Consider the following 25,917-nt stretch of genomic DNA (forward strand, 5'->3'; position numbering starts at 1 on the left):
AAATCATATAATTTTGTTTTTTTTTTAAACTTTACATTCATCACATTTCAGTTATAGTACAAATACAGATTTATACATTTTCTTCTTTCTATGTCTATGTATTTAATGTGATATTTGGATAACTGGCAAAAGGAAGAACTTCAATTTTTGTTGTTACCTAAAATAAAATTAAAATGTAACTAAGCATAAATTATAACTTATTAGTTTTATTAATTATGCGTAAATGCGTTATTATATTTAAATAAAATGTCATTATACATCCGTTAAGGAGTCCTCCCTCCGACCACGTGGGAAAACATACTGCAAGCTGTTATAAATATTTTTAATATGAGGTGGGGGGGAGGCAACGCCATTTACTTTTTTGAACAACAGGAATTTTATTGTTCTTAGGTAACATAAAAAAAAATGTTTGACATTTTAATGTCTAAATATAATATAATGCAATTATAACTGAAAAACGTTATAAGTCTCTAGCCATTTAAATTATATAAAAATTAATTAATAAATTAATAATTGTTTTTTCGCTGATAATTGTCGTTAGATAGTTTTTAATGGTGCTTTAACAAAATTATTTTAAAAGATATAATTACTTAAGAATGTTAATGTTAAAATGGTTTGCACGGTTAGGTTAGTTGTAGATTTAGGTACACTCACTTTATTGGACACAGGTATTTACGTAAGTATTAATATTTGTTTTCATATAACATTTTACCTTAAACGTAGGATACGAAAGTGTTTTATTTGTTCTCAAATTTGTCCCATTTGAATAACCGTCCCAATGATTTCCGGATACTTCGATCACGTCACCTACTTCTAGATCCATCTCTTCAGGTCCTTCTGATTTATGAGATATTAATGCTACATTCAGTCTGTGCACTTGACCAACAAAATGATATATGCGGTCTAAAGAAGTGAACTTAGCTGATGCATCCGGTTCGAGACCGTTCATAATTTCGTATGCTAACCGGCACACCTGCAACAAAAACATAATTTATTAAAAAAAATTACTTAATTAATAAATATATTCAAACAATTATTTTAAAGACGATCACGTAAAGTTACAAGGCGTATTCGTGTTATTAAATTAGTAGTCAATAAGTATTGTTATTATCTGGGTACTTGATGACGGTTAATTTCGATGCAAAATTCTCGATTTTACTCGAGTTAATATCTTCTTTTATACTTGATTATTACTGACCATGAATAATGAGATCTAAAAATCAAATTTGACATACATTTAAAAGGAAGACAACTGTGGATTGTTCTAAAAAAAAAAAAACGATCATTTTGAAGAGCATAGGAGGTTATTTAGAATCCGGCTCGAGAACACACATTCATACAATATAACCAAAATCAACCATTTATATACAAATTTTTCCATCGTAAATCTCAAAATCCATGTTTGAGCACTTCTATTAATTGGTCGTAGCGTGATGATATATAGCCTATAGCCTCACTTGATGAATGGACTATCCAACAGAAAAATAATTTTTCAATTTGAAACTCACAGCTACAAACTCTACAGCTTTATATATTAGTATAGATTATTAATGATTAAGCATAATGATTTCGAGGGAACAAATTTTACATACATTTGACGAAAAAGTACAAACTACGTAGTCACTGTGAGCTAGAATATATATCTCGATGTTGATATTCATAATCGAACTGTCTAGTTCGCGCTTCTGACCCGACGCTGATTTGGATATCTCTGGATCGCCGATAATATCGTATTCAGGATATCTGAAAAAACACGATGTATTATTTACACTATCTACAAATAAATGTAATTATAATAACATGTTTGAAAATTTCAAACACACTTGAGTCTAGCTTCATCAAACAATGTTGGCTCGTCCGTGGCCAAATAAATCCGTTTCGTGTCGTTTACTCCGTCCAATTCTTTGAGCTTGTAATATTCTTCAACGTGGTACATATACTCTTCGAGTTTGTGCAACGAAGCTTCTTTGATGAGTTTGTCTGTTCGTCTGATATGCAATCTGCACAAAAACACTAAATTTTACACATATCCGTATAACACCAGTTACCAATATCACGGTTTCGCGTACCTAGACATGGTTACAGTAATCGCCGTTTATTGTACGCCTATATGGTATTTTTAAAGACACATTTTCAATTTTATCCTATTTTATTGCATATATTTTGACCATTTATATACTTTATTACTATTTCCTTGACTCAACACAAAAAAAATATTTTAATTTTTGAAAATCATATGAAAGTTCTACGAAACATTTAAAAAAAAAATTTTCTTTTTTTTCGTTATCGTAATGTTTTTTTTCTGACAACTTACAATTGAAGTACCTTAAGTACATAAACTGATATAATTACACAATATTGAATTTTTATTAATACATAGCCAAATAATCTTGTTTACTATATTACATAGTTTTATGTATATATTTAAACTAATAAAAAGATATGTTAATTGAATAAAATTAATAACTGTTGCAAATACGGTAAATATTACCCGACAATTGGCTTTTGGAAATGAACACGCTTGGCAAACTCGTTAATCGCAATGGTAGTGGATGGTTGCGGCCGGAAGATGTATTTGAAGAACTGACCTATCCACCATACAGCAGGATCGCCATGCAAGACGTTAATTCGTCCAGCTAAATCTTCGGGCAACACGATCGGCATGTAAGGAGGATTGAGATGTTTAGCATCTTTATTGGGTGTTGGCAGATTATACTGTATGACTTGAGTAGTTTCGTTGCCTATAATATTATGTAGTTAATCAATAAATTCAATGAAAAAGTTCATTGCGTTTAAATTATTGCTGTATACCTATACAAATATAAAATAATATTCTCTACACTTAAGTACTAATATTGTAGTTGGGCGGACGGGACACAGGTCCATAGCCACTCACATAATGACCCACTTTCCGATGTTTAAATTAATTCAATCATTGCATAGTACGTGTCAGTTTGCTCAAACGTGAAATTTTTTGAGATGTGGTCCAATCAAGAAATGCATTTCTATTGAATTTGTTTTATTATCTTGCATTTAAATAATAATATTGGTGTTATATATTAGTATATTGTTACTTATTTGTTACTTCAGTTGGTAAAACATAAACATATTTTAATTTTAGTTTTCATCAATCACATAGTACCAAAAACTACTTGTTGCGGTGGTAGGAGGGTTGACAATTGTTTATAAATAAAAAAAAAACAAAAATAATGGAAATTGAATAATTTTTTAAATACTTTTACAGTTGTAAATGTACGTGGGAAATATTTGTGTGTTTGATTTGTGAATTATCAACGTTTCATCTACCTGGCCAATGTGAAAATGTTTCACCATCCTTCGACGTACACGTGTCGCTAAGGGGTAAAAATAACTTTTTAAAACCACCACTAGTAAACTGCCAATTTATAGGATTGTCTATAATCATTGTCCTCTTGGTGGCGTAGGCGGCGATCAAGCACTTGACGAAATGGTGTACACGACATCCATATCCACAACAATTTCTCTGAAATTATATAATCTATACTATATATAAAATTGTAAGGGTTTTTCTTCGACCGCGCTAACCGAGAAAACTACTGGACCGATTTGGCTGAAATTTTTTTTGGCTGAAACCCGAAACTCTGCTGAAGGTTATAGTACCACTTTTGTCAGTAAAAAAGTTCATAAAAGTTCATAAAAAATTAAAAACAATTGTACCTATATTGTGCGTTACGTATTTTGACCGTTTTATTTTTGTATTTAGCATAATAATATGTAACTATGACAATATTTAAAACATAATAATTATTAATCATATTTTTTTACCGCAACTAGGATTTTTACATATTTTGATATTTAACCTGTTTTGATCCCGACCGCAACTCGGATTTTTTTTTACTACCTGTTATAATCTCTGTTGTACCGTATTGTCCAGTGCTATACTATATACTATCTAGGTGCTTTAATGCGCATATTAACGTAGAATACTGTCATTCGGTTAAAGCGATAAAATACATATGTAAATATATTAATAAAGGATCAGATAGAGCTACTTTTTCTGTTAATCGTAAAAACGATGCGATTACAAATTATTTGAATGGTCGATATATATGTACTTCTGAAGCGTTTTGGAGAATTTTCAATTTTGAAATCCATGATAGAGATCCGATAGTTCAGCACTTGGCTGTTCATCTAGAAAATGGACAGCGTGTTTTCTTTAATGCTAATAATCTTCATCAAGTTATTGAAAGTCCAAGAAAAACGACACTAATTGCATTTTTTGAACTGTGTTCACATGATAATTTTGCGAAAACACTGTTCTATCATGAAGTTCCTTCTTATTACACCTGGGATAATAGCAGAGGCTGGTTAAAGAGAAGACGGGGAAAAGATGTTCCCGGTTGGCCAGGAATAAAAATGGACACTGCCATTGGTAGAATTTACACGATTCACCCAAATCAAAGTGAGTGCTTCCATTTAAGATTGTTACTAAATTATGTACAAGGTCCTACTTCATTTGAAAGCTTGAAGGCCTTTGATGGAGTCATTCACGCGACTTTTAAAGCTACCTGTTTTGCTCTTGGGCCTGTTAGAAAATGACGAGCAATGGAAAAATACTCTAGCGGAGGCAACTCTTTCAGAAAGTCCTTCAAAATTAAGAGAATTATTCGCAATAATCATAGTTTTCTGCCAACCGTCTGAACCTCAATCTTTGTGGGAACAGTTCAGAAATGATTTTTGTGAAGATATTCTTCATACAGAGCGCACTCGATTAAATGACTTGCAATTTACTTTTTCTGATGAAATATTTAATAGAGGTTTGATTGAAATAGAAGATAAAGTTGTTTGTCTGTCTGAAAAATATTTAACTGAATTTGGAATGAACTCACCTGTTCGAAATGATAATGCATCTGATCCTTTTGAATTCTCAATTTTGCGTTCTTACGATAATAACCGATTACAAGAATTTGTAGAAATCAATTTACCAAAATTAGTAAATGATCAAAAATATGCTTTTAATGTTATTACAGAAAGCGTAATGAATCATCAAGGAAGAGTTTTTTTTTTTAGATGCTCCGGGTGGTACAGGAAAAACATTCCTAATTAATTTGTTGTTGGCTCAAATTAGATCCTCAGGTAAAGTTGCATTAGCAGTAGCTTCATCTGGTATAGCAGCAACTCTCCTTAGTGGCGGCAGAACTGCTCACTCGACTTTCAAGTTACCGTTAAATGTATTATTTGATACTGAATACGTTTGTCCGATTCGTAAAAATGGCCCTCTTGGAAAAATTCTTCAAGAAACCTCATTCGTTGAGTGGGATGAGTGTACAATGAGTCACAGATCACATATCGAAGCAATTGATCGAACATTAAAAGATCTTAGGTGTAATAATAAGTTTATGGGTGGCATAACATTTGTTTTCGCTGGTGATTTCCGTCAAACCTTACCAGTAATCCCTAAAGGTACTCGAGCTGATGTCATTAATGCTTGCTTAAAATCTTCCCCTATATGGAACTATGTTGAAAAACTTTATTTGCGAACAAACATGAGAGTTTATTTATGCGGAGGGGACGATATTTTTCCAGCACAGTTGTTGAAAATTGGAAATGGAACTTTAGAAAATGAAAATGGTTACATTTCTGTCGATCACACGATTGGACGGGTGGTCAATAACGTGGAAGAGTTGATTTCTACAGTTTATCCTGACATTTTTAATCTGTCCAATAAATCTTATCAGTGGTTATGTGAAAGAGCTATTATCTCTCCAAGAAATGTAACAGCAGAAGAAATTAATGATATCATCCTTCTAAAATTCGATGGACACTCACGTGAATGTCTATCTATTGATACAGTTACATCAACAGATGATGCTATTCATTATCCACAAGAATTTCTTAATTCTCTTTCTCCTTCGGGATTTCCTCCTCATAAACTAAAATTAAAAATTGGTGCTCCAATTACATTATTACGTAATCTTCAACCACCGAACTTATGTAACGATACAAAATTACAAATAAAATCGTTGCGAAATAATATTATAGAAGCCGTAATTCTTACAGGGCCAGCGAAAGGAGAAATTGCATTTATTCCAAGAATTCCCATGATTCCCTCTGACTTGCCGTTTTCTTTCAAACGGCTTCAATTCCCAGTTAAAGTTTCTTTTGCGATTACCATAAACAAAGCACAAGGTCAAACATTCAAGTACGTTGGCGTAGATCTTCGTACAGAGTGCTTTTCACATGGGCAATTATACGTGGCATTTTCTCGAACTGGAGACCCGAATCATCTTATGATTTTAATTTCAACAGGAAATATAACAAAAAACATCATATACTCAGAAGTCTTATAAAATTCTTATTTTAATTGTTTTTTTTTCTTCATCAACTTCAATCAAATTCTTTATCAACCATAAATTATTTCTTTTTTATCTGTATTTATTTTTATCATTTATAACGCTAGAAAAATTTCAATCCGTTTTCATTAACCGTTTTTTATATTTACTTGCCGATCACATTAAACAATAATATTTGAATAAAAAATTCTACATATCATGGTCCGAAGGCAAAATAAACAACCAATCACGGGCGAAGCTGTGACGGATTGGCCGAGCGGACTAAGGCGTCGGTTGCGCCACACATCGACGCTGGTTCAAAACCTCGGCCACGGACGGCATTTTTCTTCAGGCAAGTCACGGTGTCCGGATAAAAGTGCCACCACTCCCTAACCGGCAATGCCAGATACCTACAGGTGCCCACTAAAAAATCTGCCATAATAACAAACCCACGTGTTTCAACCTACTATACCCTCCCCCAAAGTTAAAAACCACCAATTGGCTTAAGTTTCCGTGGGTTAATTAATAACAAAAAACAAAATAGTATTAAATATAAAGATACACGGAAAGAGCTTTTACAATTAAACTAATTAAAATGTTATTTATTTTAGGATTTATATTTGATTATTCTATGAATAATGTGTTTAATAATTCACACTTATACAGAATAGTTGGATTGGATTAACTTACGTAGATAATATTGCACAAGAGCTTTTTAGCTTTGGAACAGTCGGGTGGATTCTGCGTATGTAGAAGTCTCTTTTCAACCAGTCTACTCAAAGAGCCAAACTCTTTCAACCTCCACTGTGAATAACCGTCGACATCGGCCAGCTTGGTGACATCTCTCAATAACGATCTATAGTGTTCGTCGGCAATTATTTTCATACCAGAAACTTTCGGTTTCAAATCATCGAATTCGTTGGCCAACGATCGTAATGTAGAACTGACGTAATACCAAACTTCTTTCGTGTTTGAATAAATACGGCGACGCAACAACTCGTACTCTTCAGACGGGGTGTATACCATTTTATCAGTGTTCTTCATCTGGAAGATGAGTAATTTATAATGACATATATTATTATTTCACAACGTCTGACTGTCCGATTCTGTTTTAAAATATTTTATTTTAAGACAAACCAAAATTTAGTTTCTAAATGTTTTTTTACGCTACGATTTTAGTTTTTAATGTGGCGTTAATGTTGACGTTTAGGAAGGTTTTGAACGTTTAATTAACCTAATATTTTCTATATTATGTTACTGTGAACATATTGTATAGATGAGCCAGCACTTCCCAAAAAGTGCCGGGTGGTAAAATGGAAATCAGATAAGATTTGAGAATAATATTTATTTATTATTATTTTTATTAATTTGAATATTTTCAATTTGTTTGTATCCATAGCAACCATCAAAAAATAAAAATTTCTGTTTGGGCACGTTCCGGAGGAGGATGGATTCGCTTTGAAAATTAGCCTAAAACGTATTCTCAGACCTACCAAATACACACAGAAAATTTGATCAAAATCGGCCGAGTTTTTTCGGAGGAGTTCAATCACTAATACTGTTACACGACAATTATATATATAAGATTATAGGCTGCAAGCATGACGCTTAAAATAAATAAAATTTAAATGTCTATTAAAGTGTCTTTCATGTTTTCGCAGAATAGTCTAGTTGTTGGTGGTGTGGCTCGTGCGTCAATGCGATTTCATACTTCGAATCGTGCCACACACATCATCTGCGACTGAAATAGCTCACTTCCCGCCATTGCCACACAATATACTATTTTAGAAAATTAAGCAATGCAAACGTCTGTACATAATTATATTTTGTGCGTTTTGGTATAATTAAAATATAAGACGATAAATACTGTAATGGGATGACATGTGTACTTTTTTTTCGTCGAATCTCAGTCTAAAAACATATAATATAAACGTTAATGATTATTTTATTATAATGTTCCATTATATATAATACACAACTTCAGCATGACGTACTTTTGAATTAGATCGTTCCTTATTTCAGTCAGTTCGATGTTAGTTCTGTTCTCCTCGTCCAGATGTTGAAGTGATATGACAAGTGTTCGTTCGAGATCATCGTCGAAAGGTTTTTCGCAATTAAAATAAAAAGTCACATAAAATAAAACGACCAATACGAGGAATGAGAACATAAATATTTTCCAGAACTCAAGGTAATATTTGATTTTCTTCATAATATTCATGGTTGATTTCATGACCTTTCCTGAATTCTGTCATTGTTAGACGGTAAAAAATGAAAATCATTTTATTATTTGATCATAGTAAGTTACAGTTGTAGAAATGGACAGTATTGTATACATAATGTATTATAACCATGCGCTTACACGAAATAATTTCGAAAAAGAATTTAATATACCTAGGCACTATACTAAGAATTACGCCTTTGTTGTTTCGTTGTAATTAAAAAATATTATTTCTAGGATTATGAAACTTTTAAAATATATAATTATGTGTTATACACACATTGAAATTTTTAAATGCAATTCTTTGGCAAAAATTAAATCTATACCATATTACTACTGTATAACAGGGAAATAAATAAATTAAAAGTCATAATATAATGCATTTATACATAAATATATTTAGCCTGGCCGACAGTCTACTTTGTTTTCGCGTATAAACGTTTTTATATCATTTAATTCAAATTTAACACATCTGTTAGAAATAATTCTAGGCACCTAATTACAGAAGAGCGTCAGCTACTTCCCCCTTATTTTTTCTTCCAAATATCTTGTAAATTTTTTTCAGTTATCAATATAATTCTATTTTTAGATATTTTATGTTTGAATGTATTATCTTAATTTGATATTGAAATTAGAAACAACTAAACGTGACTGCTTTGACTGACAAGAGTATTGATACTCGGTTAAAATATATTTTAAAAAAAAAACCATAAAATTATATAAAACACGAAATATTTAAAAAAAAAATAGTTTTAACCACTGTAGTAGCCAAATATTTCAAATAATTATAACCACAACTCTAAGTTAAGATGTGTTATAATCACTCAAAGTGGAGAATTTTAACGGCAGAAAAAAGTTAATTTATATCTTAATTTTGCAATGGACTTTTTTTTCTCATAGATAATGTAATTATAGCACTATAATTCGTATTATTTTAAAATTTTATCATCCTGGTCGAAACCCGAAATATGAAGATCCCGCAAAGAGCCATCACACTGACACACCGCAGCACGAATATGCAAACAATGTATCGAAAATAGAGATAGAGGAGATAAAACCCAACATCGAACCACTTACCGGCAGATTTATTTTAGTCAAAACTGTATATGTAGGTACGGTGTCTGATTTCACGTAGAATTTCAATGAGCGTACGTTTAAAATACTAATTTATTGTTACTTGCGATGCCTAAAGGCACGTACATTGTACAACTAATCCTGGTCTTTGGTCTTTGGAAATATATTGTAATAATATTACTGTGAATTATTATACTTGTATTCTTTTAATGTTTAAAATGTAAAATTAAATTACTCGTTCACAACCACATATAATTACATAGGCGACTTTGAGTGGTGTGAAATGTGTAAAAATTATCCCGTACCAGAAAATACCTACCGATAAATATTATCTTTTAGTATTAGCACAACATTATAATTTATTGTTTATAATGTTAAATGTGTTTAAATATTGTTGTTAGTAAATTAATCAAATGTATAGACTGCAGGTTTTGTTTTTCAAAACGAGTCAACACTAATGTGTGTTGTATAAACAAAGTTGTATATTCTACATAAACACATTGTACCACAGTGTTTATCGAGAAGAGAATTAAAACAATCGAACCTGAACGATTATTTAGCAGCCCGCCTAGTTTACGTGAAATGTAAAGCATTGCAATTTTTTATCTACTCATATTACCTATCATTTATTGCGTATTTTACGTGATTATTGTTTGAAATAAAAATTATTAGATTTGCCTTCCCATTTTGTGTAGTTAAAATTAGGAACTTTGTTTTTAGGAACAACTATTTAGCTATACTTTAGCTACCTAATACCTAGTCAAAAGATCTTAACATTGCTACGTTTCGCTCTTGGAGCTAGTGTATGCTCACTGGTTGACCGTCCAATAGGCAAGGTCCCCCAACCCAAGTAGGCCAACTTGCATGTCTATGAAATTTCAAATATCTAAAGTTTTAACGTAATATCATAATATTGTTCTATGGTAATATCGACATATCGTCATGTTGAGATTACTGGAAGATAATTTATAATTGCGAACGATACTCGATAATAAATTATAGAATGGACGTCTAAGACGGTCGACAGCAAAAGTGCTGACAGCTAACTGTCAACTTACTGATGTCCTCGTAGCTCGTGATTCGGAAGTTTTAAATTTAAGATTATGAGCTGTCTTAGTTTCATTATATATTAATATATTACTATTGATTATTATTTTTAAATGCTTTTAAACATATCCAACAACAAAGTTTGGGAAGCAATATAGATCTTTTAATAAACAATGGTTTGTTGAATGTGCATGGTTAGAATATAACACTACATCAGATGCTGATTATTGTAATTTTTGCCGCATATTTGATACTGGTGATGGTGAACCAGCATGGATTAAGATTTGACTTAGTTATTGGCAAAAAGCAAGTTTATATTATTCTCTTATAATAATATTAATAATGACTTAGATATTTAAATTGATCATTATACTTATACATTTTCAATATAACTTAATTTGATGGTAAATCAAGTAAATACAACATTTCCAAATTTAATTTATCAAATGTATCAAAGATGGAAGAAAAAACAAGGCGATTTATTTCGTGGTCACCGTAAAGATTCTGATTCATGTAACAAGGTACTAAATTCATACTAAAAAATATAGACTATAAACAATAAATCCTCGTCTTTTAATTCCCTGCTTTGGTGTACGATAGCGATGTCGTCAGCATATTGGAACATAAGTCCTTTGGTTTTTGGTTTATCATGCAGATAAAGGTTGAAGTTTTAATAAGGGTATTTGATATTAGTAAGTAGAGTAATATTACACTTATACATTTTTGTATGATTCAATATTCTCTGCCAAATGAAATTCGAACAAAAAAGAAAGCAAGTGTTTATAGTTTTACAGTTATTATACACTCAATTCACATTTACGATTCACTACATATTGAAAAAAGGAACCATTATTAACTACAATTTTTATTTTTTTAAAAATCATATAATTTTGTTTTTTTTTTTAAACTTTACATTCATCACATTTCAGTTATAGTACAAATACAGATTTATACATTTTCTTCTTTCTATGTCTATGTATTTAATGTGATATTTGGATAACTGGCAAAAGGAAGAACTTCAATTTTTGTTGTTACCTAAAATAAAATTAAAATGTAACTAAGCATAAATTATAACTTATTATTTTTATTAGTTATGCGTAAATGCGTTATTATATTTAAATAAAATGTCATTATACATCCGTGAAGTTGTCCTCCATCCGACCACGTGGGAAAACATACTTCAAGCTGGTATAAATATTTTTCATATGAGGCTCTTAGGTAACATTAAAAAAAATGTTTGACATTTTAATGTCTAAATATAATATAATGAAATTATAACTGAAAAACGTTATAAGTCTCTATCAATTTAAATTATATAAAAATAAATAATACTTATAGATTTAAGTAGGATGTTCCATAAATTAATAATTGTTTTTTGGCCGATAATTGTCGTTGGATAGTTTTTTATAATGCTTAAGCAAAATTATTTTAAGGATATATTAACTTAAGAATGTTAATGTTTAAATGGTTTGAACAGTTCTTACGGTTTTGAGTTGTAGGGGCTTAGGTACACTCACATTATTGGACACAGGTATTTACGTAAGTATAAATATTTGTTTTCATATAACATTTTACCTTAAACGTAGGATACGAAAGTGTTTTATTTGTTCTCAAATTTGTCCCATTTGAATAACCGTCCCAATGATTTCCGGATACTTCGATCACGTCACCTACTTCTAGATCCATCTCTTCAGGTCCTTCTGATTTATGAGATATTAATGCTACATTCAGTCTGTGCACTTGACCAACAAAATGATATATGCGGTCTAAAGAAGTGAACTTAGCTGATGCATCCGGTTCGAGACCGTTCATAATTTCGTATGCTAACCGGCACACCTGCAACAAAAACATAATTTATTAAAAAAAATTACTTAATTAATAAATATATTCAAACAATTATTTTAAAGACGATCACGTAAAGTTACAAGGCGTATTCGTGTTATTAAATTAGTAGTCAATAAGTATTGTTATTATCTGGGTACTTGATGACGGTTAATTTCGATGCAAAATTCTCGATTTTACTCGAGTTAATATCTTCTTTTATACTTGATTATTACTGACCATGAATAATGAGATCTAAAAATCAAATTTGACATACATTTAAAAGGAAGACAACTGTGGATTGTTCTAAAAAAAAAAAACGATCATTTTGAAGAGCATAGGAGGTTATTTAGAATCCGGCTCGAGAACACACATTCATACAATATGCATGAAATACAATTATTGTATTCATGACTATTGCAATGATATTTGTTGTATTTTTTAAATATAATGACGTAATGTTACATATTTTGATCCTGTTGATTGGTTAGTAATCATTACACTTTAAGTACTGTCATTCTTTTGGGTACTAGAATGGTATCGGTTTATTTGGACACAAAACCATGACTATATTCTTTTTTTATAAAAAATGTTCACTTTTATAATTAACTAGCTGATCTTGTGCACTTCGTTGCCCATTAAATGTACCAACTCTATAAGACTCATACTTTTTTTAATTCGTTATTTTATATTCAGTGTATGGTATTCAAAATTTATCTTAACTTTTCTTTTGCCTGGAATAAACCTGGAATAAACCTTGGGTCCCATATGACCTTATCTCGGTAAATTGGGTCCCGGAAAAAAAAGGTAGTAGGTAAGTTGAGTCCCGGAAAAAAATACATAAATTAAAATATATGTGGTTTTTGTAATATTATGTTCTAAATAAATAATATATGGTATAAATGATTAAAATATTGTGTACCGGGAAAAAAATGTCAATACACTAAATAATATTATAGTACGTAAAATTTTACAATGTAAAGTATAGATAATTAAATAATTGTGTACCGGGAAAAAATGTTTATATGCTAAATGATATAGTACGTCAAATTTTACAAAAAAAAATTTTAAAAATATTATGCTTTGGGTAAAAACTTAAATGATAAACATTTAACAAATTCTAATCGAGTTATTATATTATTAGTATATTTCATAATTTGTTCTCTTAAGTATTTTTCTTTACCGAGCGTGATTTTCTTTTTTTGTATTGTACTTCATAGTTTAATATGTGTCTCAGACTGTATTTATAATAGTTCATCCACAAAATTGAAAATATTAGGATGGGGACTATAAAATCTTCGGTTTAGTACAGCATGATAGGATTCACAACTATTTGTTCTACGCACCGTGGTGGCTGCAAATTAAGAATGAAATATTTAAGTTTTAAGTTTTAATATTTTAGACCTAATTGCGCCAATGATTTATAGCCGGGACCCAACTTACCTATTACCTTTTTATACCCGGGACTCAACTTACCGCTTTCAAAACGAATCCAAATTATCGCGGACCCAATTTACCTAGCTCCTAAAAATTTTGATTCGCAGCAGTATATTATCAGGTAGGCAATCTACCTGCGGTAGATCGCGGACCCATTGCTGTTTGTACGTATGTCTATGATTGAACTGTAAAGTATAAAAGTTATACAAAGTTTATTTTGATATAATACGGTGGATTAGTATAATCAATTAATACATAATCCTAACCTAAACTAACCGTACTAAAATCCGACGAATAAAAAAAACAGATTTAACCCTTTTTAAATTTGTCTATCTTCTTCCCAGAGATCTGCCACACATACATTCATATAATTATAATATAGCTGGTCCTGCGTACTTCGTGGCCCGTAAAAAATTACAACTTTTAAAAAAATTGTGATTGTTCAACTCCTTTTTGGTGTAAATCACTGCAGTAAGTGCAATTCAACTACCCTGGTAGGCAATGTGCGAAAATTCAATTTGTTGCATGCTTGTTCCTGATCTACCCGATTCACCCGATTGCAATCAATAATATATAAATACTATTTCTATTAATTATTTCTCCTATAACCAAAATCAACCATTTATAAACAAATATTTCCATCGTAAATCTCAAAATCCATGTTTGAGCACTTCTATTAATTGGTCGTAACGTGATGGTATATAGCCTATAGCCTTCCTCGATGAATGGATTATCCAACAAAAAAATAATTTTTCAATTCGTAACTCACAGCTACAAACTCTACGTCTTTATATATTAGTATAGATTATTAACGATAAAGCATAATAATTTCAAGGAAACAAATTTTACATACATTTGACGAAAAAGTACAAACTACGTAGTCACAGTGAGCTAGAAAATATATCTCTATGTTGATATTCATAATCGAACTGTCTAGTTCGCGCTTCTGAACCGACCCAGTTTTGGATATCTCTGGATCGCCGATAATATCGTATTCTGGATATCTAACAAAACATGATGTATTATTTACACTATCTACAAATAAATGTAATTATAATAACATGTTTGAAAATTTCAAACACACTTGAGTCTAGCTTCATCAAACAATGTTGGCTCGTCCGTGGCCAAATAAATCCGTTTCGTGTCGTTTACTCCGTCCAATTCTTTGAGCTTGTAATATTCTTCAACGTGGTACATATACTCTTCGAGTTTGTGCAACGAAGCTTCTTTGATGAGTTTGTCTGTTCGTCTGATATGCAATCTGCACAAAAACACTAAATTTTACACATATCCGTATAACACCAGTTACCAATATCACGGTTTCGCGTACCTAGACATGGTTACAGTAATCGCCGTTTATTGTACGCCTATATGGTATTTTTAAAGACACATTTTCAATTTTATCCTATTTTATTGCATATATTTTGACCATTTATATACTTTATTACTATTTCCTTGACTCAACACAAAAAAAATATTTTAATTTTCGAAAATCAGATAAAAGTTCTACGAAACATTTAAAAAAAAAATTTTCTTTTTTTTCGTTATCGTAATGTTTTTTTTCTGACAACTTACAATTGAAGTACCTTAAGTACATAAGCTGATATAATTACACAATATTGAATTTTTATTAATACATAGCCAAATAAACTTGTTTACTATATTACATAGTTTTATGTATATATTTAAACTAATAAAAAGAAATGTTAATTGAATAAAATTAATAACTGTGGAAAATACGGTAAATATTAGTTTAATTAATTCGTTGAATATTTTTATATGCCATGCGTGATGTAGCAATGTAACGATACGACGAAATGTTTACCCGACAATTGGCTTTTGGAAATGAACACGCTTGGCAAAATCGTTAAACGCAATGGTAGTGGATGGTTGCGGCCGGAAGATGTATTTGAAGAACTGGCCTATCCACCATACAGCAGGATCGCCATGCAAGACGTTAATTCGTCCAGCTAAATCTTCGGGCAACACGATCGGAATGTAAGGAGGCTTGAGATGTTTAGCACCTTTATCGGGTGTTGGCAGATTATACTGTATGACTTGAGTAGTTTCGTTGCCTATAATATTATGTAGTTAATCAATAAATTCAATGAAAAAGTTCATTGCGTTTAAATTATTGCGGTATACCTATACAAATATAAAATAATATTCTCTACACTTAAGTACTAATATTGTAGTGGGGTGGGCGGGACACAGGTCCATAGCCACTCACATGAAGACCCACTTTCCAATGTTTAAATTAATTCAATCATTGCATAGTACGTGTCAGTTTGCTCAAACGTGAAATTTTTTGAGATGGGGTCCAATCAAGAAATGTATATCTATTGAATTTATTTTGTTATCTAGCATTTAAATAATAATATTGATGATATATATTAGTATATTACCTATTATTTGTTACTTCGGTCGGTAAAACAAAAACATATTTTAATTTTAGTTTTATTTAATCACATAGTACCAAAAACTTTTTGTTGCGGTGGTAGGAGGGTTGAAAATTGTTTATAAATAAAAAAAAAACACCAAATAATGGAAATTGAATAATTTTTTAAATACTTTTACAGTTGTAAATGTACGTGGGAAATATTTGTGTGTTTGAGTTGTGAATTATCAAGATTTCATCTACCTGGCCAATGTGAAAATGTTTCACCATCCTTCGACGTACACGTGTCGCTAAGGGGTAAAAATAACTTTTCAAAACCACCACTAGTAAACTGCCAATTTATAGGATTGTCTATAATCATTGTCCTCTCGGTGGCGTAGGCGGCGATCAAGCACTTGACGAAATGGTGTACACGACATCCATATCCACACCAATTTCTCTGAAATTATATAATCGCAAATATAATTCTCTTCATATGAAAATAATTTTTTATTGTCACTCATTAAAAATATATTTATAAATTATAAGCAATAAAATATGTTATTTGCATGTGAATATTTACAATTTGTACACACCAAAAATATTGTGTAATAATAGTATTAAAGGAGGACGGATTGGCAGAGCGGACTAAGGCGTCGGTGGCGCCACGCACCGACGCTGGTTCAAAACCTCGGCCACAGACGGCATTTTTCTTAGGGCAAGTCACGGTGTCCGGAGAGAAGTGCCACCACCCCCTAACCGGCAATGCCAGATATCTACAGGTGCACACTAAAAAATCACGTGTTTAAACCTACAGTACCCTCCCCCAAAGTTAAAAATCACCCATTGGCTTAAGTTGCCGTGGGTAAATTAATAACAAAAAACAAAATAGTATTAAATATAAAGATACATGAAAAGAGCTTTTAAAATTAAACTAATTAAAATGTTCTTTATTTTAGGATTTATATTGGATTATTCTATGAATAATGTGTTTAATAATTCACACTTATACATAATAGTTGGATTGGATTAACTTACGTAAATAAAATGGCACAAGAGCTTTTTAGCTTTGGAACAGTCGGGTGGATTCTGCGTATGTTGAAGTCTCTTTTCGACCAGTCTACTCAAAGAGCCAAACTCTTTCAACCTCCACTGTGAATAACCGTCGACATCGGCCAGCTTGGTGACATCTCTCAATAACGATCTATAGTGTTCGTCGGCAATTATTTTCATATCAGAAACTTTCGGTTTCAAATCATCGAATTCGTTGGCCAACGATCGTAATGTAGAACTGACGTAATACCAAACTTCTTTCGTGTTTGAATAAATACGGCGACGCAACAACTCGTACTCTTCAGACGGGGTGTATACCATTTTATTAGTGTTCTTCATCTGGAAGATGAGTAATTTATAATGACATATATTATTATTTCACAACGTCTGACTGTCCGATTCTGTTTATTTTAAGACAAACCAAAATTTAGTTTCTAAATGTTTTTTTACGCTACGATTTTAATTTTTAATGTGGTGTTATTGTTGACGTTTGTAAATAAACGGAAGGTTTTGAACGTTTAATTAACCTTGTATCTTATATTTATATAAAAATCTCATGTCACATGTTAATCCGGGATAAACTCCGAAACTACTGGACCGATCTTGATGAAATTTTTACACTATGTAATTTGGTCCAAATAAAAGATAGGCCAATTTAAAAAGCGAGAGGACCAACCCCGGGAGGCGCTCAAAAAGGAATTTTGAGATTTTTGATTATAAATGGTTGCCATGAGAGACATTTGTCGTATAAAATGATTCGTTCTAGAAATTTCAATCCAGAATATAAGTGAATCGTTTTAATTCGTTGTCATGAGAACAAACAAACCATTTATTATATACACCGACAATAAACATATTCAATTATTATTATTATTATGCGTCTTTAATGATGGGTTCTTTTATTTTCTATTATTAATAATAATAAAAAAAACTATTTGCTTTACTTTTTAAATATAAATTATAACATAATATCTAACTATAAAAATATGAAATGAAAATCTCTATATAGGCTAAACTCTGGAACTACTTATCAGATCATCTTGATTTTTTTTTAAACGAAAGGGTATTTCATGGAAAAGGTTTATATGAAAGAAAATTTTAGGAAAATCCACGGGCGTATAATATATTGGTTGCTATTGGTTAATCATGTTTGTTGATTTGTATTATAATCTTTTGTTAATATACATATATCTGATTAGTATTTAGTTCCAGAGTTTAGTCTGTTTCGTTATAGTCTGTGTGTTAATATATTTAGATATATAATAAACTAGGTGATCCCGAGCACTTCGTTGCCCGTTAAATTTATCAACTCTATATGATTCAAACTTTGTTCAATTCGTTATTTAATATTCGGTGTATGGTGTTCAAAATCTATCTTAACTTTTCCGTTGCCCGGAATAAAAATTCTGATTCATATCAGTACTTTATCAGTAGGCGATCTACCGCAGGACCCCGTGGTGTTTGTGCGTAAGTGTATGATTATAGTGTATAACTCTTAAGTATTAAAGTTATACCAAGTTTGTCGTTTTTACTTAATTCCACCTACAGTGGATTAATATAATCAATTTATACAAAATCCTATTCTAACCTAACCGTACTAAAATCCGATGAATAAAAAAAAACAAATTTAACTCTTTGTAAATTAACCTATCTTTTTCCCAGAGGTCTAACCAACCCACAAACATTAATTTATATATATATATATATATATATCTAACTCTATAAATACACAGACTATAACTATACAGACTAAACTCTGGAACTACTTATCAGATCTTCTTGTATATATTATAAATGTCTTGATTTTTTTTTTTTAAACGATAGAGTATTTCACGAAGAAGGTTTATATAAAAGAAAATGTTAGGAAAATCTACCTGTGTATAATATATTGGTTGCTATTGTTTAATCGGGCATATTTGTTGTTTTTTATTATTGTCTTTTGTTAATATACATATATCTGATAAGTAGTTCCAGAGTTTAGTCTGTATAGTTATAGTCTGTGTATTTATATAGTTGGTAGATTAGACCTCTGGGAAGAAGATAGGTTAAATTACAAAGGGTTAAATTTGTTTTTTTTATTCATTGGATTTTAGTACGCTTAGGTGAGGATAGGATTTTGTATAAATTGAGTATATTAATCTACTGTTGGTGGAATTAAGTAAAAACGACAAACTTGGTATAACTTTGATACTTTAGAGTTAAATCATACACTTACGTACAAACAGCACGGGGTCCGCGATCTACTGCAGGTAGATTGCCTACCTAATAATCTACTGCTGCGAAGCATAATTTTTATTCCGGCAACGGAAAAGTTAAAATACTTTTTGAACACCATACACCGAATATTAAATAACGAATTTAACAAAGTTTGAGTCATATAAAGTTGGTATATTTAACAGGCAACGAAGTGCACAGGATCAGCTAGTTTTCTATATGTTACTGTAAACATTTGTATAGATGAGCCAGCATTTCCCAAAAAATTCTGGATGGTAAAGTGGAAATTTGCCGTGATCGATGAATGCAGAGTCGTGACAAAAATGTGTAAGTGTGGCTAGTGTGGAAGGCAATTTCAGTCTTGGGTGACATGCGGGCTGCAAATCGTGCTACACACGTCTTCCCCGACTGAAACTGCTCACTTCCCGCCATTACCACACAATATACCATTTTAGAAAAATAAAACAATGCGAACGTCTGTACACAATGATATTTGTGCCTTTTGGTATAATTAAAATATAAGATAAAAATACTGTAATAGGATGGCTTGTGTACTTTTTTTTCGTCGAGTCTCAGTCTAAAAACATAAAATATAAACGTAAACGATTATTTTATTATAATATTCCATTATATATAATGTACAACTTCAGCATGACGTACTTTTGAATTAGATCGTTCCTTATTTCAGTCAGTTCGATATTGGTTCTGTGCTCCTCGACGAGAAGTTGAAGTGATATGGCAAGCGTTTGTTCTAGATCATCGTCAAAGGGTTTTTCGCAATTAAAATAAAAAGTCACATAAAATAAAACGACCAATATGAGGAATGAGAACATAAATATTCGCTTCCAGAACTGAAGGTAACATTTGTATATCTCCATAATATTCATGGTTGATTTCATGACCTGTCAATGTAACATGGTAAAATTGAAAATAATTTTATTATTTGATCATAGTTATAGTTTTTGCGAACAAACAAAAAATTTAGGAAAAACTGAGAAAAACGAGTCTTTGAAAATGAATTTAATATACCTAGGTACTATACTAAAAATTACGATTTTGTTGTTTTGTTGTAATTAAAAAATATTATTTCTGGGTACTTGAAACTTTTAAAATACATGATTATGTTTTATACACACAATTAAATTTTTAAATGCAATTCTTTGGCAAAAATTAAACCTATACCGTATTACTAATGTATAACAGTAAAATAAATAAATAAAAATTAATATTATAATACATTCATACATAAATATGTAATATGTAATATTTAGACTTTAATAAGAACACGGGACAACTAATGAACGATGAACCATATGGAATGTGGGCCGTGGGGTGATCCAATATACATATGCATATAATATACGTATTAGGCATATATTTACACTCCCTCGTACACACACACGACACATGCAAAACATAAATAATATTCAACACCTCTCCGACCAGACGTTTAGTAAAAACAAAACAATCAATTATCAACGGCGCCAGACGACACCGCATTGTAACTCATGTACTTCAAGACCCCGTCGACAATTTTCCGATCAAGACGTTGGGACATAGTTACACAATAAATACCGCTGAAGACAATCATAAACACATCAATGCGTAAAAGCAGGCATCGATGCATATCACCAGAAGAAGGGACTACACCAAAATCATGTTATATAAGGATCCCACGGGATCGACTCGCCGGCAGTTTTTTCCACAAGACGACCTGATGCACAACGTCCACGCCAGTCAACGTCACGATACACCTTCTTCACTGTTCAAAGGAGTATCCACCACCATCGATTCAGACGTATATGTATATTGAGTCACTTCAACATTCGGTATGACCATCTAATTAATTATCCCATATTACTCAACAAATTCACCTTGTTTTTTTTTAAATCTATTTATCTATACACCCCCTTACAATACAAGACTCTGTGACTATCGTCGTATAATATGATAATTATAGTTTTAGATACTTACTACAATAACTTAATTATCACTAGATCATAATCATAATTATTTATTTAGAATATAAGCATAATGTTAAGTGCTCATTAACTTAAATTACATTCGATTAGCCGTTGGCTATGTACGACTGCTGTGAATGTAGGGATTCTTAAGACCAGAACTTAGATCATATTTATTTTATTTAGAATGTAAGCATAATTGTATGTACATACTACTATAATTCATTTATTTTTAGATCATAATAATATTTATTTATTTAGAATATAAGCATAGTTTTAAGTGCTCATCAACTTAAATTACATTCGATTAGCAGTTGATCACGTACGATTGCTACGAATGTAGGGATTTTTGAGAGCATACGTTAACAGTCACAGTCACAATAGTTAGAATACGGAATTCACATTCTTGTTATACAAATATCATGCGAGGCTCTAGAAAGGAGCGCCAGACATATAATATTTTATAAAACCCTGCGAATCAAAATACATATATATTGTCGCTGTGATACCGACCATCGAACACTACCCCGAAGGAACACAAACCAGATGCAGAGTACTGTTACAACAACCGCCACTTAAGGTCAGTGATTAAATACATACATATTATATATTTACAATATACAAAATGAAAAATAACATTAGATAGATATAATACAGTAGTAGGACGACCTTACGCATACACTCTTAAAGGGAATACAAATTCATAACTGTTCAATACACACACACACACATACATTCACTAACAGTCCCTCTTAGATTAACACATGTGTATAAGCCCATATCGATTCGTCGGCGAATACCACGTCGTAGAGAGGTTTGGTAAGTTCCCACACGAAACATAGCAAGTAAGCGAGTACATATGTAAGTTCCCTCACGAAAAAAATTACACCTGCACGTAAGTTAAGTTATTAAGACTTAGGAATGACAACTTAAACGAAATTGGTGGGGTTAAAATTTGTTTTGTTTTTGTATTGGATAAAAAAAATCCAAGTAACTCATTACATCGAAGATACCAGTACGCCCCCCCCCCTAGTATTTGGGCTAGTGCTAGTTCTGATACAAGCCTTACTACAAACGCTTGCGAAAGTTTCCATTCTGAATTCAATTCAAATTTTTATCATCATCATCCTAATATATTCAAAAAAATAGAAGTTTTAAAAATGTTTCAAACAAATACATATATAAAGATAAGAACATCAAAATTAAATAGACCTCAAAAAAAAAAAAGTAAAAAAACAAAACTATATAAATAATAAAATTTCAGATTATAACTTACAAAAAATTACACAGTAAATGAACAGCACCAGTGAATGAACACACCAACATTTTCTTTTGTAATAAGAAAATCAGAAGTAAACTACTATGATAAATGGTATCAATATTTAAAGAATATTCTAATGTTGGCCATATTGTAATTTCATGAAATTCGATTTGATATCAATTGATTGAGAATATTTATCATTTCCCTCCATTTACTATCATCAGCATTGTCACTAAATTGTTTTATTTTTAAAAAGTTGTGTGTACAGAAATGAAACGTTAAAACATCTTTAACCCAAGGCGAGATACTTAAAGTTATATTTATTTGATTCATCACATACTTATAATGTCATTGATATATTAATCAATTAACTTAAAGCATTTTTTAATCTCTTTTAAGAGTGTTCAAGCACTGGTACAAGTAATGATGCAAAAACCAGTGAATGAACTAGTGTTCATTCATTGGTATTTAGGTATTTTACTTTTTACTAGTGAATGAAAACTGTGTATTTTATTTTATTATTTTTTAATTTAACGTGATCGTAGGTAACTTTAATGTAATAATCAATACATTTTGTTTAAAATAACTACCTATCTAAAAAAAATGCAAGATTATTAAAAATTAACAATATTGAGAACAAAAGAAAAAATTAAAGTGTAAAACCTATTGACAAAAAGTTTTAAAGGAATCTACTAAATTCGAGTAAAACTTTTCTGTTGGAGATGATGTTATTGTTATTATGGTCCAGTGTGAAGGGGAGTTATGTTATGTTGAATTTTATCTTGTTGATGTGATCTACTATACTAAGTATATTATGTTTTTTTAAAAGATTTTATGTTGTTGATGATAAGGGGATTCCATACTGTGATTTTCTGTTTTTGTCTAACACAGGATTTTGGACGGATTATTTGCCAAACATATCAATTGATCTAATGAAGTGATAAGAATTCTGAAAACAGATTTGAATTCGCTGTCAAGTCTACTTAAAATCGACTTCCCCATAATTTAGATTTTTTGATTTTAGCTTCTTCAAAAATTTAAATACAAAAATGTTTAAATACTCTTTTCTAATTTGACGTTTTCTGGAATTTGGGGGATAATTTCAAAAATGTGGGAAAGTTGATTTCAAGTAGACTTGACGACGAATTCAAGTCTGTTTTCAGAATTCTTATCACTTCAATAGATAAATTGGAATGTTTGGCAAAAAACACGTCTAAAATACTATGTCACGCGTGTGTTAGACAAAAAACAGGAAATCGCGGTATCGAATCCCCTTAACTACAACTATACTAAATACCTATATTATGTTTTTTTTTTTAAAGATTTTATGTTGTTAATGTTTTTGTTGTTATTTAAAAATGTGAGTATTAAAAATTGATTATTTTGTCAGGTGTTCATTTACAGATTAATAAATGTTCATTTATCTGGCATCGTTCATTCACAGGAAAATGTGTGTTCATTTACTTGGCATTTTGTTCATTCACTAGGGAAAATTGATTTATTTCAATAAAACATTTTTTTAACTGTGTCTATGTATTCTCATCAAATTTTAGTAATTATAAAATATAAGATGACATACCATAAAATGTATAAATAAAACTTGAACTTGATGATACTAAAAGCTATTATGATAGAAATATTTACTTGTCTATAAAACCTTGGGTGTTCATTTACTGGTGCAGTCACTGTGAAGTGTTTGAGCTATCGCAATAAACCTAATAAAATTTGATTTTTTCTATTATTATTTTTATTTTATACATATACAAATATTATACACATTATATTATTAATTTTTATTATATATTATACGGACTAGATTCAATTCAAAATTGAATTGGAATTTTTTTTATGCAATACAAAAACAAAACAAATTTTAACCATATCAACTACGTTTAAGTTGTCAGTCCTAAGTCTGAATAAGTGGGAAGGAAGTTTGTGTTTGGCAAGGCTGAGCATTAACGAATTAAAAGTTAAAATTATAAGCAATTTATATAAACATTATTATGTGTCTGAAATTTTTTATTTTGAAAATAAGAAAATTTTAACTTTAAATTAAGTTAAGTTACTTTTCTTTGCCCAGCCTTGGTGTTCGGTATAATTTTTTTTCATGTGGGAACTTACGTATGGATATCCAGGGGTAATTTTTACCTGCTATATTTTGTGTGGGAACTTACATTCACCCGTCGTAGAGCGGGTCATTGAACCGTCATTCCTCCGAAGGACACAAGTAACCGGTCCCTTCGCCCATTGAAACGAATCGTCAAACCAGCATATTCGTCGTATTTTACGTGTAGTTTCATTACGTCGGATTTAGATACACGCCTATCTCACTGAAAAGAAACTATTATCTTACCCTACCACGTAATTTCTTCTCACTATAAATATATTTAGTTATATTAAAGCCTGACCGACAGTCTACTTTGTTTTCGTGTATAATGATTTCATATAATTTAATTCAAATTTAACACATCCGTTAGAGATGTTTCTAGGCACCTAATTACAGCAGAGCGTTAGCTACTTCCCGCTTTTTTTCTTCCAAATATCTCGTAAAATATTTTCAATAATCAGTATAATTCCATTTTCAGATAAATTATAGGTGGATGGATTATCATAATTTGATATTGAAATGAGAAACAACTAAACGTGTATCGACAAGAGTATTGATACTCGGTTAAAATATGTTCTAAAAAAAAAAAATCATAACATTATATAAAACACGAAATATTTAAAAAAAAAATTGTTTACTACTGTAGTAGCCAAATATTTCAAATAATTATAACCACAACTCTAAGTTAAGATGTGTTATAATCACTCAAAGTGGAGAATTTTAACGGCAGAAAAAAGTTAATTTATATCTTAATTTTGAAATGGGCTTTTTTTTCTCATAGATAATGTAATTATATCACTATAATTCGTATGATTTCAAATTTTTATCATCCTGGTCGAAACCCGAAATATGAAGATCCCGCAAAAAGCCATCACACTGACACACCGCAGCACGAATATGCAAACAATGTATCGAAAATAGAGATAGAGGAGATATAACCCAATATCGAACCACTTACCGGCAGATTTATTTTAATCAAAACTGTATATGTAGGTACGATGTCTGATTTCACGTAGAATTTCAATGAGCGTACGTT

The 25,917-nt window shown here is 30.9% G+C and overlaps 2 protein-coding genes across 5 annotated transcripts; both read right to left on the reverse strand.

Annotated features, from left to right (window-relative positions):
• On the reverse strand, nucleotides 1-25,917 carry LOC132943164 (alpha-(1,6)-fucosyltransferase-like). Of its 4 annotated transcripts, none has more exons than XM_061012013.1 (10): nucleotides 25,840-25,917; nucleotides 8,306-8,556; nucleotides 8,201-8,222; nucleotides 7,002-7,355; nucleotides 3,307-3,502; nucleotides 2,492-2,741; nucleotides 1,824-2,000; nucleotides 1,593-1,743; nucleotides 713-973; nucleotides 1-157 (listed from the first exon to the last, which is right to left on the reverse strand). In XM_061012013.1, exons 2-10 carry the CDS (start codon nucleotides 8,539-8,541, stop codon nucleotides 95-97), a joined length of 1,710 nt encoding a protein of 569 aa, XP_060867996.1. In that variant the 5' UTR covers nucleotides 8,542-8,556; nucleotides 25,840-25,917; the 3' UTR covers nucleotides 1-94. The 4 variants fall into 4 exon arrangements, with proteins under 4 accessions (XP_060867996.1, XP_060867995.1, XP_060867994.1 ...); XM_061012012.1 differs by lacking the exon at nucleotides 25,840-25,917 and adding an exon at nucleotides 9,730-9,905; XM_061012011.1 differs by lacking the exon at nucleotides 25,840-25,917 and adding an exon at nucleotides 9,607-9,905.
• LOC132943125 (alpha-(1,6)-fucosyltransferase-like) lies at nucleotides 11,608-20,481 on the reverse strand. Its single transcript, XM_061011948.1, has 9 exons — nucleotides 20,213-20,481; nucleotides 20,108-20,129; nucleotides 17,324-17,677; nucleotides 16,550-16,745; nucleotides 15,734-15,983; nucleotides 14,993-15,169; nucleotides 14,762-14,912; nucleotides 12,226-12,486; nucleotides 11,608-11,685 (listed from the first exon to the last, which is right to left on the reverse strand). Exons 1-9 carry the CDS (start codon nucleotides 20,449-20,451, stop codon nucleotides 11,623-11,625), a joined length of 1,713 nt encoding a protein of 570 aa, XP_060867931.1. The 5' UTR covers nucleotides 20,452-20,481; the 3' UTR covers nucleotides 11,608-11,622.

This window comes from Metopolophium dirhodum, chromosome 4 (genome assembly GCF_019925205.1).
Source record: "Metopolophium dirhodum isolate CAU chromosome 4, ASM1992520v1, whole genome shotgun sequence".
Classification (NCBI taxonomy): domain Eukaryota; kingdom Metazoa; phylum Arthropoda; class Insecta; order Hemiptera; family Aphididae; genus Metopolophium; species Metopolophium dirhodum.